The sequence below is a fragment of the Mytilus trossulus genome, chromosome 11 (genome assembly GCF_036588685.1).
Source record: "Mytilus trossulus isolate FHL-02 chromosome 11, PNRI_Mtr1.1.1.hap1, whole genome shotgun sequence".
Lineage (NCBI taxonomy): Eukaryota > Metazoa > Mollusca > Bivalvia > Mytilida > Mytilidae > Mytilus > Mytilus trossulus.
Genome location: NC_086383.1, coordinates 50,208,082 through 50,226,709, shown reverse-complemented (window position 1 = coordinate 50,226,709; position 18,628 = coordinate 50,208,082). Strand labels below are relative to the sequence as shown.

The 18,628-nt window shown below is 33.6% G+C and overlaps 2 protein-coding genes across 2 annotated transcripts; both read left to right on the top strand.

The window, feature by feature from the left end:
* The first annotated feature begins 557 nt into the window (after positions 1-557).
* On the top strand, positions 558-2,187 carry LOC134690451 (uncharacterized). Its single transcript, XM_063550419.1, has 2 exons — positions 558-689; positions 1,337-2,187. The coding sequence occupies exon 2, from the start codon at positions 1,338-1,340 to the stop codon at positions 2,028-2,030; it is 693 nt and encodes a 230-aa protein (XP_063406489.1). The 5' UTR covers positions 558-689; position 1,337; the 3' UTR covers positions 2,031-2,187.
* A 12,618-nt stretch (positions 2,188-14,805) lies between these two features.
* Positions 14,806-16,404, top strand: LOC134690450 (uncharacterized). Its single transcript, XM_063550418.1, has 2 exons — positions 14,806-14,920; positions 15,560-16,404. The coding sequence occupies exon 2, from the start codon at positions 15,561-15,563 to the stop codon at positions 16,251-16,253; it is 693 nt and encodes a 230-aa protein (XP_063406488.1). The 5' UTR covers positions 14,806-14,920; position 15,560; the 3' UTR covers positions 16,254-16,404.
* Positions 16,405-18,628: the final 2,224 nt, after the last annotated feature.

Genomic DNA, 18,628 nt, shown 5'->3' with positions numbered 1-18,628 from the left:
AAAAGGAGATGTATGAACCCCAAATTACAAATTCTTTCGGATGTTAAGCTATGATTGTCTTTCAGAGATTTCATTTTATTTTCTTTATTATGTCTTTAGATGCAAAATCATTTAAACATGTCAAAGAATTTCAAAACTGTCTTTAATAGCGATGTCTTGCGCGCAATGACATTTTTGGTTCATTAAGACCCTTCAGTTTGATATTCAAATTTAACTAGGTTTCACAAACTGTCTTATTTGACCTGGTTACTGAAACAGGACCAAGAGAAATTGACCATACTTCTTCGAATGATAGTCATAGACTATGAAGTGGAAACGTTCCTTTCGATTTTGAACGAAACTGATTATTTCGGAAAAATGAATTTTAAATATCAATAATGAAAATATAAAATATGTTTTAGGTGATTTTGTCTAACATGCGGAAAATAAGTGATCTATAAAACTTTAAATACTTCTATCATTTTGATCTTACCCATTTTAATAACAAAATAATGGGTGCTAAATACGCTACAGAAATTGAAAGACAGCATAGTCATCAAAATTAGAATTTTTAAATCGATTTTGATTCGTTGATTTTCATTGGCTAAAGATCAGCAACGGTTTTCATAAATATTCAGGGTATATAGTTTTCTAGTGAGTTTAGCCAAAGTCGTACTGAGTCTTCAGTTGCAGAAGAGCAGTATAACAAGGTAAGTTCTTAAATAGTTTCACATCGACATGCAACAAGATAATATTTAATCGGACATTGGTTGATTAATTGATGTTTAACTTATATCGGATGTCGTATTCTGAGCATCCCTTTATGCCATGTTGTAAAAATACCGTTTAGGATTAAAATATTTTACCAATTATCCTTCTATATAAAACATAAACATTTAAAACTTGAAATTTAAAGAATAAACTATCTAAAAATTAAGTGCCGTTAAGTGTATTTATAATTTTTAGAACATTCCTTTTAAAACCAAGGACAGATAATTATACAGAATTTGATAGAACTATTTGTGTTTTTAAGAAAACAAGACCCGAGAGCCCCTAAATTTATTTTTATATATCGAAATTATTTTTGACAAGTAATTCACTCATTGGATTTTAACCAGTTCTATCGTTTGATTCTTGTTCGATAAGAAAACATTAAGTTTCTCCTATATAAGTTATATAACCCATATAAAATAACCGTGATTTCGTTTAATTTCAAAGTATTTTAACGAATAAACAATGTCCATGATCCCCAATTTTTATATTGAAATTTGAAATCACATTGACCGGAGTTTAAACGGTCAAACTTCTGATAACATTTTTCTTATAACATCTAATTCAACATTCGATATATTTTCAGCATGATGTTGAAGTTAGCTATCGTATTCTGCATCATATTTGGATGTACCTATGCTAAGAGTCCCGCCGATCATTTTGTCAGTATAACAGCGTCAATACTGGGAAAAAGCGATAATGATTTCAAAAATGACTTAGATTCGTGTGCTGAAATGGATTATCCATCCCAAGAAGACATTTCTTCTGGAACTGGCATGATAAAATGCATTCTTGATGTTGTAAATGACCTTTGTCCTGAAGACACATGTACTCCAGGAACGAGAGTTTCACTCGTTTTTATTGGCTGGTATAAGGTGGAAGAGAAGAAGGAATGTGTAGATCTTGACGAGGATGCAGCTTACGATCCTTCTTGTCATATTAGAATAAAGGTGAGATTTGCTTCTGAAATTTTGGACTATTTTGATCAGCTTTTTTGGTATCTGTATGATCGAGAGGTCACAGAGATGACAGGATGCAGCGAAGAAAAAGAACGATCATTGCAGTCACCAGTATCACAGAGAAAGAAAAAGAATTTGAGGACCCGTGGAGATCCATCCACACCACCCCCGCCACCCCCACCACCCCCACCTCCAGATATGCTGCTGAACAAAAAAGCAGCGAGGGATGCCGGGAAAATTAATGAAGCTTTCATGAAATCTAGAGATTCCGGAATATTTTTAAACTTGAAAAGAAAACTCAGAAGATTCAACAGTAATTGACATGCATTATGGGACAAAAATTCCTTACAACCAATGGACCGAAAATTGACTTCGATCATGATGTATTAAATGTGCATGCTCATTTATATTTTTTAATAAAAATCAAAGGATAAACATAATAAGTATCAATTTTTCATGCTGAATAAAAGAAGGGGGGGGGGGGGGGGTCAGACAGTCAAAATTGGTCGTGATATTTTAATGTTTATTTTTTGCACTAAAACTCAAGTAAGTTGGTGTTCATGTTTAATTTTGTTTGTTTTGTTCTGAGAAAGTTGAACACATTTTCGATGCATTCAAACAACTTGATGTCACGATAACTCGATCGACAACAAGTTTTATCGATGCAAGAAACATACTGGTGACCAAGGTTAACATATGACTTCCGGCGAATAATTCAGTTACTGTTACCGAAATCATATTGTAATATAGTTGAACGTACATTGTTAATTTGCAAAGGACTATTTAGAGACTCCAGTCCCTATCACAGATTTGATAGGCGTACTTACCGATCCTTTTCTCCTCATTTCAAAAAAAATATATTTCATAAAATGTACTTTGTCAATTCGAAGTAACCACATTTGTTGGTTACTTTTGCAATAATTTAAGCTTCCTTTAAAGAATCTTTACTATGTAATATTACTTTTGTTGGCCCGTAAAAACAATCTCCAAGTCCATTTGAAAATTTGAAGATGAGCTGTTCCAGAATTATGGGAATTAAATTGTAAAAGGTATGTTTCAGGATGATGCAATATATATATACGTATCAATCTGATTGTTTTCAAACTACCCGGCAATTCCAGCTCCGATCTGCATACTAATCTACACTAGTACAGGGGCACGAGAATAAAAGCTTATGTGAACGGTTACTGCCAGTCATCACTTATAAAATAAGTAGTGCTGCATATACTTACGCGTATAATCATAAACAATACTACAGTTGCCTGCAGGTCATACCAACATTTATCCGTATCAAATGTGCTTGCAGGTCACACCAAAATTTATCTGTACCATAGGTTCCTGCATATCACATCACTTAAGATCTGTACCATAGCCTATAATTTGAGACTGCAGGTCACACTGCTAATTATATGTACCATGGCCTATAATATCTCCATAGATCTGTACCATATACTATTGAAGGTGCCTGCAGGTCACATTTTCATTTATATACCTGTATGATAGGTGCCTGCAAGGCTCACCACAACGGATTTGCACAATGTATATTAAAGGAATATGTGGTATGATTGCCAATGAGACAACTTTTCACAACAGACCCAATGACACCCAATGACACAGAAATTATCACCTATAGGTCCCCTTACGGGCTTTAACAATGAACAAAGTCCGCTATAAAAGGCCCTGAAATGACAAATATAAAACAATTCATACGAGAAAATTAACGGACTAATTTATGTACAAAATAATGAACGAAAAACAATAAAGTAACACAGCAACAATGACAACCACTGAATTAACGGTTCCTGAAAAAGACTAAAACAAAGGGATTCGTGAACAGCCTCTCGGACCACAAAAAGTAAAAAGTGAACACCATCATCCCAGCCCTTGTCGAATAAGCACTTGACCTATACTGAGCAACCCCTAACTGGTACACGACTTGCTGAAATAAACTGACATAAAGTTTGAACCCTGGTCGGACTGTATAGACTTAGGAAGTCTTACTAAGGTGAACAATTTGATAAGAGCTTGAATAATAGTTGGTGTCTTGATATTCCACAATGGAATAGCCACAGGAAAGCAAATGGATGTACACATTGTCGTCAATAAATACGCATTTCCAGTCTTGGTACTAGTATTTGGTAAAAGACCAACACAATCAATGAGTACTCGGCTGATAGGTTCTTTCTTCAAAAGCTGAATTGGCAGAAGTGGTATTTTCTGGTTAGGCTTACCAACAACCTGGCATATATGGCATGATTTCGGTATTTTGCGAAATCATTTCTAAGTCTGGGCAAGTAGAAATGGTGCAAGATCATAAGGTAGGTCTTACTTATACCTAAATGGCCAGCCAAGTGGGTGTCATGGGCAAGACTTGCCTATAGACTTTAGGCACCACCACTTGGTATACCACTCTCCATTCCTCCTCTAGAATAGCACCAGGGGGTTCCAGTTCCTCAATAAAATGCCGTCTTGATGGTAGTAGCATTCAACCATTTGTCTGCTTTCTCCTGTAGTTGTGCACTCTTGCGGAGCTGAAGAACCTCAGGGTCTTTATTTTGTTCTTCAACACATTTACTTCATTCTAATGAATGGCTGTTCACGTCTGGCCATATCATAATTACATTCTTGTTAGTTATAGATGGTCTTACTACGGCCTTCTATGGGCTACCGGGACCTTCAATGTTGGCAAGGAAAGTGTCTGAAAGTCCCATGTAATCAAATCCTTATTTTGTTGTTTTCTAGCCATCGCCCTTGTTACAACACACTCTGGATACAGTTCAGCATCATCTTCCGGTGATTTAACATCCACAACCGGTTCACTGGTTACATTTGGTTCAGCAACTACTCTTTCCCTAGTTAGATCATTTCCTAGCAATAATGAAACACCTTCAACAGGAAGATAGATCCCGAACGAGCCTCCAATTTCGTTTACGGTCAGAAATCACTTTTAAATTGTAGCCATCACAAGACACAAATCAAATCAAAATTTAACAAGATTTATTATACACAAGTTTACTACACAAATAGAAATATCAACAGAATATAACGTCCAATAAGTCCCAATATAGTATGATGTTGTTCGTAAATAAAAGTATCGCTATTCAAAAACTCCTGAGAACTTCTGAGAATTCAATGTCCATCAAATCTATCTAATGCTAATGGTTTTGTTTCCTTTGGGTTTGTAAGTCTATACTATGTGGTTTTGAATGGTCTTGAGCGGTGTTATGATATTGAAATTATTAGGTTTATTTATTTTGGCCTTATTTGTTTTGTGTGGCCTTATAGTTGTTTACAAGGTAAACTTATACAAATGTTTGCACCTGTCCTAAGTCAGGAATCTGATGTACAGTAGTTGTCGTTTGTTTATGTAATATATACGTGTTTCTCGTTTCTCGTTTTGTTTATATTGATTAGACCGTTGGTTTTCCCGTTTGAATGGTTTTACACTAGTAATTTTGGGGCCCTTTATAGCTTGTTGTTCGGTGTGAGCCAAGGCTCCGTGTTGAAACGTACTTTAACCTATAATGGTTTACTTTTTAAATTGTTATTTGGATGGAGAGTTGTCTCATTGGCACTCACACCACATCTTCCTATATCTATTATATTGTGCAGTTTAGAAATCATTGGAAAAATCATAGATACTGATTCAAATATCTATTTTACTTACACAACGATTCTAGAATGATCCTTATAAAAGATGAGTAATTAACACGTCAACATTGTTCTAGAAGTTTCCGTTCTACAGTTTTCTATGAGTTCCCCATGTTTCCTGTTCTAGAAGTTCCCGATAGTATAGAGCATTCTAATCTAGTTGTTGTCATTTTCATGATATTATTGTAAATGAAATAGCTCTTACATGGCTTTGGATAAAAATAATTGAATTGTAATTAATTACATTGGCAATGTAATTGCAATGTATTCAAATACATTTGAAAATCAATGTAATTGTGATATGATTAATTACATTTAAAAATCAATATAATTGTAATTGTAATGGAATTAATTGATTACATTACAATTACATTGATTTTTTTAAGATCGTCAATACACATCATATTCACACAAAGTTGATATTCAATATATCAACTTTGACATGTAATTGACTGGCTCATAGTTCATTAAGTAGTATTTTCTCCTTGTATATACATTATACTGCAACAAAAAGATAGTTTCAACTCTCAACATTTTGCTCAATTCAAGGAGATATGTTCAAATAGAACAGAAAAGAAATTACGACGTTTTATGTAATATTAAAATTCCTTCTGAATTAAGCATTAGCTGTCAAACTGATGACCACCGACTTGGCTTAAATGTTCACATTTGATTAATAGCATACTTAAACGTAAATCCAAATTACAAAAAGTTTAAAAGAAACAATTAACAATGCATGGACTAGATAAAACGTATCAACATTTCGTGCGTATTTAAGACGAGACGCCATCTAATTAACCACCAAGATTACCTCCGAAGATTGCCGATAGTCATTCAACCCGATTTAAACATAAATATAAATATGAAATCGACTGAGAAGCATGTTGAGTTGTGTATTGACGAGGTCTTTTTAATTCCATGTCATAGATTTAACAAGTGTAAATCATAGTTTTTACCTGGATATGAATGATTTCTTGTGGGCCAAATCGGTAAAAACAATAATTTTTTTTCTATGGTAGATCACTTGTTTCACTTTTCAATGTTCTTTTCTTTTTAGTTTCTGAACACACTTAGGCCATGCGTAACCAATCTTCAGATTGAGGTCAAGTTAGGGTACATCAATACGGATTCAACTGAGGTTGAATTATTCACTTGCAAGTAAATAATACATTTGCAATGTTTTCGATCTTACTTTGGCCGCTTTAATTACTGTTTGAGACCAAAAAAAAACATTTTTTTTTTATTTAAATGGCACCTTACATGTATAATGCCTCTTTAACAGGTTTAAAGAACATTTTCAAAGCTTGTTAAAGTGGCGTAACATACACTTTGTATTATAGAAAATACTGTAAAAATTCTCCCTTCTTGTATCAGAGAAACCGTTTAAGATTTTGTCAACAACTCATCATACTTACAAAACTAATATCTTGCATTCTTGTGTCGGTGAAAAAGGTCCGTCAAGGTCGATTCAGATTGTAACATTTATATAAAATCAATAATACTAAAACCGTAATAGAAATTAACGTGTAAAACTATAAATTAAACAATTACCCATCCATTATTATTTACACATCCTTTGGGGAAGATTGATGTACAAACATATACATGTTATATGTATCTAAATATCTGTCAAACTTGCTTTTAAGTATTACGATGACAATAGTTATCAAAGGTACCAGGATTATAATTTAGTACGCCAGACGTGAGTTTCGTCTACATAAGACTCATCAGTGAAGCTCATATCAAAATATTTATAAAGCCAAACAAGTACAAAGTTGAAGAGCATTGAGGATCCAAAAATTCCAAAAAGTTGTGCCAAATACGGCTAAGGAAATCTATGCCTTGGATAAGAAAAAGTTGTGCCAAATACGGCTATTAAGGTAATCTATGCCTTGGATAAGAAATTTCCTTTAGTTTTTCGAAAAATTCAAAGTTTATGACAATCTTCACAAGTGATAAAGACAGACTGGTGGAGTAAACAGTCTTGCAAAATTATATGATATTACTACAGGTAACCTAAATTTGTATTCTGAAATGAATTAATTGTCGAAAATAACTGACGTACAACAACCATTAAGATATAATCACTCCATACGTGAATAATTAGCTCTAAAAGTCCCACTTATTTTACACTCTTTAGAAGTTTAAGTGATAAAGTTTCTATATATAACATTCAGACGTCGTCTCGTCTGATGCAAAAAAACAACTAATAATTGTTACTGTCTAATGGAAGTATTTTCGACCCCTCCTTCACGACAGATATACGATAAAATAACTAAACAGGTACAAAAAAACCCAAACAAATTAAAACAAAACTCAACTTTATAAGCAAACTGGTACCTATGAAACTGTACATTATGACAATTTATTGCCAGTTGATGTATGTGTGTGTATTTTTCTTGTACCGCTGTTTCATTGAGCCGCACATCTTGTTTTATTTCAGTATTTGACTTCGAATTGTCTTTTGTCCAAAATGCCTTACCAGGTGTATAGTTGTTTACACACGAAATAAGTGTACTGAGTTTACCCCCACACATTGTTTTCATGTTGATGTGACAAGAGAGTTTAATATTAGAGACTACAATTTTACACCATATCCAGCCTAGGTAACAAAATAAATGAAAACATTAGTTTAGTAGGAAATGCTTATATTTTAGAAAAACTAAAGTCTCTTCTTGAATTTTGACTGGATTTATTTTTCCCTCAATCTTCATACATTTGTAGTCCATTGTGGACTGTTGTTGATCGTGTTGCATGCCAGCGTAGGGCGACATATTGGGGTCACTTCTCAGCTTACATACTGATGGAGAGAAAACTATCATGTTGAAGAATGTAAAAACAACAGTTTCGAACCTAAAGAGTGAAATTTAAAACTGAAATATTGACTATCGTATCAAAATTGTTTGTCTGACTCTGAGTGACGGCTCAAACAAGAAAGTTAACTACATAGGAAAAAGAGGAGGGAGATTCAAAACATTCAACCCTCACAAGTCAAAGAGTCTTTTGACCCTAGCTGTCAATATTTAGATAAAATTGAAGATAAGAGGAAGCTGAAATATTGACTATCGTATCAAAATTGTTTGTCTGACTCCGAGTGACGGCTCAAACAAAAAAGTTAACTACATAGGAAAAAGAGGAGGGAGATTCAAAACATTCAACCCTCACAAGTCAAAGAGTCTTTTGACCCTAGCTGTCAATATTTAGATAAAATTGAAGATAAGAGGAAGCTTTGATGGTATCTGTGGTATTATTTGGATAGATGCGTTCAACATAGGGCCAAACCTTTTGAGATAAAAAAAAAATTTGGTGAGAGGACATATTCTATTTAGCATTATTCATAGCTCTTATTCCTTGCCCGACTATGGCTATACTCGTTTTGTCCTTTTTGGTTTAAAACTCTTCATCTTTTTAATAAGCTTTGGATTTTCAAATATTTTGGCGTCGAGCATCATTGAATGACATTTATTGTCGAAATGCGCATATGGTTTTGCATATAATTTTGCAAGACTGTTACTCCACCAGTTTGTCTTTATCACTTGTGAAGATTGTCATAAACTTTGAATTTTTCGAAAAACTAAGGAATTTCTTATCCCCGGCATAGACTACCTTAGCCGGATTTTCAAATATTTTGGCGTCGAGCATCATTGAGAGACATTTATTATCGAAATGCGCATATGGTTCAGAAGAATTGGTACCGTTTATGTTATTATCTTCAACAGATCAATCGATTGAGCATTTGTAGAACGTATTCTAAGAAACTGACTAATTAACGTATGTAATATTTTCGTAACAAAGGACAAATTACAAATCTAGACCAGATAACACTTCCATTCTAAAAATAAAAAAAGTGACCTCTGGTAAATGCTTTGAATCAACATTTTACAACCTGTCTGACAGTTTTAGCTACAAGAAAACATATATCAAATAAAGGCAACAGTAGTATACCCCTGTTCAAACTCAAAAATCCATATTAAGACGCATTTGCTTTCAATAAATTCAACCGGAATCTACGAGTGAGTTATGTCCATTCTATAATTTCTTTTTCAATACTGAAGTTTGATAGATTATACTGCTTTATTGACATGCACAAACACATTTTTAGCCACATGCATGTTTGGTAGAAAAAGAATGAAAATTCAAATATTTATAACATTTTAAATTTCACTTCCAAATGTTTCTACTTTATGTTCAATAATGAATAAAGAAAACACAAAAATTGTATAAGAAATTAAAGAATAAAGAAATGAGAACTCCTCTCCAATCCAGACCCTCATACATCAACAAAGTAAGGAAATCGTAACAATAAATTCCAGCGGAGTCAACATGAAAGGTTCGTATTCAGGAATAAAAGTATTCTATATAACTATTTGAAGATCTTGCCTTTCTCGATGCCGTTCCATATTTGAATAAAATGGAAATTGCATGCTACCCATTTTGTTAGCAAATTAAAATCTGGTATATTCTTTATCGTTCTTTATCACTGGACTAGTATATACTTTATCGTTCTTTACATTGAAGACCTGTTGGTGACCTTCTGCTGTTGTTTCCTTATCACTGAACTAGTATATATTTGTTTAGGAGCCAGCTGAAGGACGCCTCCGGGTGCGGGAATTTCACGCTACATTGAAGACCTGTTGGTGACCTTCTGCTGTTGTTTTTTTTATATGGTCGGGTTGTTGTCTCTTTGACACATTCCCCATTTCCATTCTCAATTTTATATATAGCATCTAAAGTTTTCTGTCGAAACTTTAGAATAAATAGTAACAGAAAGGAATTCCAGCAAAAGTAAACTTGGAGAAACAACCAAAAATCCAGTATGCTTGTTTATAAAAAACCAAACAAACACCGGGAGTAACTCACCACCCCAGTAGTCAACACTTCTGTGTTGATATTAATTATCATTGATATGGTCATAATTATAAATTAACTGTCTAAAAAACTTAAAATTTAAAAATACTAAGGGTTTTCTACCTCAGGAATAGATTATCTTAGCTGTATTTAACAAAACTTTAAGGAATTTTTGGTCCTAAATGCTCTTTAACTTCGTACTTTATTTGGCCTTTTTAACTTGTTTTTTATTCGAGCGTCACCGATGAGTCTTTTGTAGACGAAACGCGCGTCTGGCGCAAATACAAAATTTTAATCCTGGTATCTATAATGAGTTTATATTCAGTTACTGAGTAAGGTTAAGCAGACCCTCATGCATTACTTTTATTCGTTTTACGGCGTGTTGATCATAACCAGTATAATAGGCAAATGATGAAAAATTGCAATTCGTGAATTAACAATAGCGATAAAAGAACAGGATTATGGCTACCACAATTGGAAACATATCCGTGATTATCTGTCTTAGATATTCCATAACGATCAACTAAATCATTATCGCTTCTGTTAAAATTTTGACTGGTTTACCTCTTCGTCACCATTTAGAACCTATGGTTCAATAGGTTCCTTGTAGACAACTACCCTCTCTTAGAAAATAATGATAGAAAACGCAAAGCCTAGACTATCGTATCTTCTGGGGAATATATACTGCATATGAAGGCGCCGGTTAAATGTTGCAATACAAACAGGGAAGTTCACATTGTTTTAATTTTTTTAATTTTGTTGTTAAGTTTTATTCCAAAACCAACTCTCACTTATCGATTTCTAGATGTTAGATATGAAACATGATATGTTAGGGATCATCTCGTCTGATTCAGTCTTTTTCAATTTTTCAAGTTCATATCGCTCGACTCAAAATTTCTTCAAACCTACAACTCCATGTTGATACACCTTCCTCATCTTTCTGTCTCTAAGGAATCTGTAGTATCCTTAATCATAAGATCCGTGGACATAATGCGATCAATATATTCTATAAAAAGTATAAAGATTCCTTCCTTCTTCTTGATACACTTTGTATATAGTCTGACTCATTGGAATATCCGACCAGCTAAGCAAATCCACAATTACATGAACAGTTATAGAACAATTTTTCCATGACATCATGCAAAATTTGAATAAATGGATGAACTATTTTTCGCCTTGACACCAACCAATGAAACAAGACTAAACCAACAGCATTGTTATTATTTTCGTTCGTATTTGACTCTGAATATTTATGTAATTTTACCCTTCTACTATCAGATATATTTGGTATCTATTATAAGTTTCTATACCTAACATTTCACGATTAATTAAAGATGTCAAATTCTGAACTCGTTTTATTTGCTTTTGGATACAGACATTTAAGCCATGTTCCTTTCGCCGAAGAACATTTTGTTGACATTGGATGTTTCGGTCGGACCATGTATTTGTAGTCTCAAATTACATGACAATAGCTCATCATCTGTTAAGGACTTTGATGGTTTTGGTTGGTTAAAATATTGGTTCATTTTAATTTCTTCAACAATAAAGCAATTCCTATTGGATTGTCACTCCATTTAAGCCTGACAAAAATAATTAACTTACAGTCTGTTTGCCAATTCCAGTAATTAGACCCTGTAATTGGAGATCCCCTTTTTTATTTGTCTCCCTCAGGATGGACATACATTTTTTTTGACAATGAAGAGCTAGCGGAAAGAGCAAATCTATCTGTTCGTAATGTGTGTAACCTTTCAGTTGTTCAAATCTTTTAATTACATATTTACTTGTTGTTAACAAGTGTGGATATTATATTTAGATGTTTGACAATGTGTACTTTTTTTTCTTTCAAAAACTCAAAAATTAGGGGACGAACACATTGGGTACATTTCTGCAGGTTGTGATTTTAATATGCGAGATAGTATCATGTACTATTTGTTTGGTTGTATTTATGTTCCTTTGTGGTGGTCATTTCTTAAATGGGTTTGTCCACATAAACTGTCAATTAGTTAAGGATTTTCCAAATGTCATTGGTTAAAATTTCGTTAATGTCGAAATTGTTTCTGAGAAGATATCTAACAGTTTAAGGTAATGACAATACCTGGCCTGACGCCTGGGGCAAGATAAGCTAGAATGTTAACTTCTGTGTTATTTTATTTCTTTTTTTAATGTCTTCTTCCAAGCCTGATGGAAGTCAACTTCTTTTTTATCAGTATGAAAATGATATCAATTATATATAAAGAACCTTTGGGAGCATGCTTCAAAGACTCATAACTACAACAAAAGTGAACTGGTCAGTCTTCTTGTGGATATGAACATCTACATAGTATATATTGTAATTATTTACAAAGTTTCCTGAAATTCTGTTGTATGGCTTCAGAGGAGGTGCAATGACAAGAACAGGACTGATGGACAAACAGACTTACGGTACAGTAATTATAATACAATATAATTATATAAGATACAGTTTTGTTGTTGTGTAAAAGTGAACAGTGATCATGGTGATGTAATTAACGTTTACACAAATAAAGAAATTAACCAATGATTAACAAATGTTGAACAAAGACAGATAAGTTTAGAAATCGATAAGGCCCTGTGAATTGTATCCTTTTCTTTTACATAGATAAACACAATGTATAAGTGAATGACCATTTACACTCAGGACTCATCAGTAGGTAGTACAGATGTTGGAAACAAAGTGTTACAAAACCACCTAGCACCATATTGCTAGTAGAACAAGTATCATTGTTTGGGACATTTGTGCTCTTTTTAATTGAGATGCGGTACATTACATGTATGCACAGTGAAAGATGAAATCATTGACTTAATTCTCCTCTCAAATAAATAGACACCAGATAGGAAAAAAGAATCTTACAATAACAAATTATCTTCACTTGCGAGCTTTTATTAATTTTATATTAATATGATTATTATTGTCATAAAAAAAATCTTTCAAGTTTTCTCAGTGCTTCAACTATTGATTAAGTGGTCATTTATAGTTTGTTCCAAGTCGGTTGTTTATATTTAGCCTAATTGCAAATTTAATTTGCAACACAACCATTAACTCTTGACAGTTGATTGCTAAATGTCCAGTGGCTAATATCTCATGCATATTTAGAGCAAACATAAGGATTGCAATTAATAAGTTTTGTACAGTTAAATTCGTTGTTTATAAAGTCAATTATTTTGCACTAATATACTGCAGTGATGCCTAAATATCTTAATAATGTATCTTGGTATTGCACAGATGGCCTCCTGCAGAAGTGGTTTCTGTGATTTTAGAGAATAACTGTTCAATTTTTACAACAAAACAAAAGGAAGGATCATGTTATAATGTCGATTTTATACATTTAAACTATGTGTGATTAATTTACAAATCACTATTAAATAACAATGGACACTTTTGGGCTTCATAAAAAGGACACTTTTGGTGTAACTGTCCATTGACGTCTGATATATCGACACTTTTAGGGCCAGATGGACATGTTTTTTAGTTTTAAATAATAATGTCACCTGATTATTCAATGACGTCAGATAATCTTGTATTGTAGAACATCGTCCACCATCTTTTGTGTGTGCATACACAATATCCTCATCATAAGCCATTTATCTTGTATAAACTTGATAAAAACCCATGACATACAAACAATATGTTCACGGTTAGATGTACACATACAAAGATAGTGCAAAAACAGACAATTCAGAAATTATGTTTGTCAGAAAAATCAGAGAACGAAAATGTAATTGACCCAAATTGTCAAGGTTCACATTTTTGTCCATTGTTTACATTTGAAAGAAATGGGATTGTTTATACATGTTATAATAACTGTCAGGAAGGTTGACGAAGCCCAAATACAATACAAATCAATTGTTAATAATGCTCACCAACATTACCATGATTACCGTTAAGAAAAAGTTATATTCCTAACTGTCTAAGAAGATCTGACCTTCAAAGTGGCGTTAAACACCAACAATCAATCAGGCATCTAAAATTTATAAACTTCTAAAAGCAAGACATTAAAAAGGACATGTATGAACCCCAAATTAAAAATTCTTTTGGATGTTAAGCTATGATTGTCTTTCAGAGATTTCATTTTATTTTCCTCAATCATGCTAATATGTCTTTAGATGCAAAATCATTTAAACATATCATAGAATTTCAAAACTGTCTTTAATAGCGATGTCTAGCGCGCAATGACATTTTTGTTTCATTAAGACCCTTCAGTTTGATATTCAAATTTAACTAGGTTTCACAAACTGTCTTATTTGACCTGGTTACTGGAACAAAACCAGGAGAAATTGACCATACTTTTTCGAATGACAGTCATAGACTATGAAGTGGAAACGTGCCTTTCGATTTTGAACGAAACTGATTATTTCTGAAAAATGAATTTTAAATATTAATCATGAAAATTTAAAATATGTTTTAGGTGATTTTGTCTAAGATGTAGAAAATAAGTGATCTATAAAACTTTAAATACTTCTATTATTTTGATCGTACCTATTTTAATAACAAAATAATGGATGTTGAATACGCTACAGAAATTGAAAGACAGCATAGTCATCAAAATTAAAATTTTAAAATCGATTTTGATTCTTTCAGTTTCATTGGCTAAAGATCAGCAACGGTTTTCATAAATATCCAGGGTATATAGTTTTCTAGTGAGTTTAGCCAAAGTCGTACTGAGTCTTCAGTTGCAGAAGAGCAGTATAACAAGGTAAGTTCTTAAATAGTTTCACATCGACATGCAACAAGATAATATTTAATCGGACATTGGTTGATTAATTGATGTTTAACTTATATCGGATGTCGTATTCTGAGCATCCCTTTATGCCATATTGTAAAAATACCTGTTAGGATTAAAATATTTAACCAATTATCCTTCTATATAAAACAAAAACATTTAAAACTTGAAATTTAAAGAATAAACTATCTAAAAATTAAGTGCCGTTGAGTGTATTTATAATTTTCAGAACATTCCTTTCAAAACCAAGGACAGATAATTATACTGAATTTGAAACAACTATTTGTGTTTTTAAGAAAACAAGACCCGAGAGCCCCTAAATTTATTTTTATATATCGAAATTATTTTTGAAAAGTAATTCACTCATTGGATTTTAAACACTTCTATCGTTTGATTTTTGTTCGATAAGAAAACATTAATTTCTCCTATATAAGTTATATAACCCATATAAAATAACCGTGATTTCGTTTAATTTCAAAGTATTTTAAACAATGTCCATGATCCCCAATTTTTATATTGAAATTTGAAATCGCATTGACCTGAGTTTAAACGGTCGAACCTCTGATAACATTTTTCTTATAACATCTAATTCAACATTCGATATATTTTCAGCATGATGTTGAAGTTAGCTATCGTATTCTGCATCATATTTGGATGTACCTATGCTAAGAGTCCCGCCGATCATTTTGTCAGTATAACAGCGTCAATACTGGGAAAAAGCGATAATGATTTCAAAAATGACTTAGATTCGTGTGCTGAAATGGATTATCCATCCCAAGAAGACATCTCTTCTGGAACTGGCATGATAAAATGCATTATTGATATTGTAGATGACCTTTGTCCTGAAGACACATGTACTCCAGGAACGAGCTTTTCACTCGTTTTTATTGGCTGGTATAAGGTGGAAGAGAAGAAGGAATGTGTAGATCTTGACGAGGATGCAGCTTACGATCCTTCTTGTCATATTAGAATAAAGGTGAGATTTGCTTCTGAATTTCTGGACAATTTTGATCAGGTTTTTTGGTATTTGTATGATCCAGAGGTCACAGAGATGACAGGATGCAGCGAAGAAAAAGAACGATCATTGCAGTCACCAGTATCAAAGAGAAAGAAAAATAATTTGAGGACCCGTGGAGATCCATCCACACCATCCCCGCCACCCCCACCACCCCCACCTCCAGATATGCTGTTGAACAAGAAAGCAGTGAGGGATGCCGGGAAAATTAATGAAGCTTTCATGAAATCTAGAGATTCCGGAATATTTTTAAACTTGAAAAGAAAACTCAGAAGATTCAGCAGTAATTGAAATGCTTTATGGGACAAAAATTCCTTACAACCAGTGGACCGAATATGGACTTCGATCATGATGTATTAAATGTACATGCTCATTTATATTTTTCAATAAAAATCAAAGGATAAACATAATAAGTATCAATTTTTCATGCTGAATAAAAGAAAGGGGGGGGGGGGTCAAACAGTCAAAATTGGTCGTGATATTTTAATGTTTATTTTTTGCACTAAAACTCAAGTAAGTTGGTGTTCATGTTTAATTTTGTTTGTTTTGTTCTGAGAAAGTTGAACACATTTTCGATGCATTCAAACAACTTGATGTCACGATAACTCGATCGACAACAAGTTTTATCAATGCAAGAAAAATACTGGTGACTTCCGGCGATTAATTCAGTTACCGAAATCATATTGTAATATAGTTGAACGTACATTGTTAATTTGCAAATGAATATTTAGAGACTCCAGTCCCTATCACAGATTTGATAGGCGTACTTACCGATCCTTTATTCCTCCTTTAAAAAAAATATATTTCATAAAATGTACTTTGTCAATTCGAAGTACCCACATTTTTTGGTTACTTTTGCAATAATTTGAGCTTACTTTAAAGAATCTTTACTATGTAATATTACTTTTGTTGGCCCCTGAAAACAATCTCCATGTCCATTTGAAAATTTGAAGATGAGTTGTTCCAGAATTATGGGAATTAAATTGTAAAAGGTATGTTTCAGGATGACGCAATATATATATACGTAGCAATCTGATTGTTTTCAAACTACCCGGCAATTCCAGCCCCGATCTGCATACTAATCTACACTAGTACAGGGGCACGAGAATAAAAGCTTATGTGAACGGTTACTGCCAGTCATCACTTATAAAATAAGTAGTGCTGCATATACTTACGCGTATAATCATAAACAATACTACAGTTGCCTGCAGGTCATACCAACATTTATCCGTATCAAATGTGCTTGCAGGTCACACCAAAATTTATCTGTACCATAGGTTCCTGCATATCACATCACTGAAGATCTGTACCATAGCCTATCATTTGAGTCTGCAGGTCACACTGCTAATTATATGTACCATGGCCTATAATATCTCCATAGATCTGTACCATATACTATTGAAGGTGCCTGCAGGTCACATTTTCATTTATATACCTGTATGGTAGGTGCCTGCAAGGCTCATCACAACGGATTTGCACAATGTATATTAAAGGAATATGTGGTATGATTGCCAATGAGACAACTTTTCACAACAGACCCAATGACACCCAATGGCACAGAAATTATCCCCTATAGGTCCCCTTACGGTCTTTAACAATGAACAAAGTCCGCTATAAAGGGCCCTGAAATGACAAATATAAAACAATTCATGCGAGAAAATTAACGGACTAATTTATGTACAAAACAATGAACGAAAAACAATAAAGTAACACATCAACAATGACAACCACTGAATTAACGGTTCCTGAAAAAGACTAAAACAAAGGGATTCGTGAACAGCCTCTCGGACCGCAAAAAGTAAAAAGTGAACACCATCATCCCAGCCCTTGTCGAATAAGCACTTGACCTATACTGAGCAACCCCTAACTGGTACACGACTTGCTGAAATAAACTGACATAAAGTTTGAACCCTGGTCGGACTGTATAGACTTAGGAAGTCTTACTAAGGTGAACAATTTGATAAGAGCTTGAATAATAGTTGGTGTCTTGATATTTCACAATGGAATAGCCACAGGAAAGCAAATGGATGTACACATTGTCGTCAATAAATACGCATTTCCAGTCTTGGTACTAGTATTTGATAAAAGTTAAACACAATCAATGAGTACTCGGCTGATAGGTTCTTTCTTCAAAAGCTGAATTGGCAGAAGTGGTATTTTCTGGTTAGGCTTACCAACAACCTGGCATATATGGCATGATTTCGGTATTTTGCGAAATCATTTCTTAGTCTGGGCAAGAAGAAATGGTGCAAGATCATAAGGTAGGTCTTACTTATACCTAAATGGCCAGCCAAGTGGGTGTCATGGGCAAGACTTGCCTATAGACTTTAGGCACCACCACTTGGTATACCACTCTCCATTCCTCCTCTAGAATAGCACCAGGGGGTTCCAGTTCCTCAATAAAATGCCGTCTTGATGGTAGTAGCATTCAACCATTTGTCTGCTTTCTCCTGTGGTTGTGCACTCTTGCGGAGCTGAAGAACCTCAAGGTCTTTATTTTGTTCTTCAACACATTTGCTTCATTCTAATGAATGGCTGTTCACGTCTGGCCATATCATAATTACATTCTTGTTAGTTATAAATGGTCTTACTACGGCCTTCTATGGGCTACCGGGACCTTCAATGTTGGCAAGGAAAGTGTCTGAAAGTCCCATGTAATCAAACTG

Excerpts from the sequence above, each read along its gene's own strand:
- LOC134690451 (XM_063550419.1), top strand. The coding sequence starts at position 1,338 with ATGATGTTGAAGTTAGCTATCGTATTCTGCATCATATTTGGATGTACC.
- LOC134690450 (XM_063550418.1), top strand. The coding sequence starts at position 15,561 with ATGATGTTGAAGTTAGCTATCGTATTCTGCATCATATTTGGATGTACC.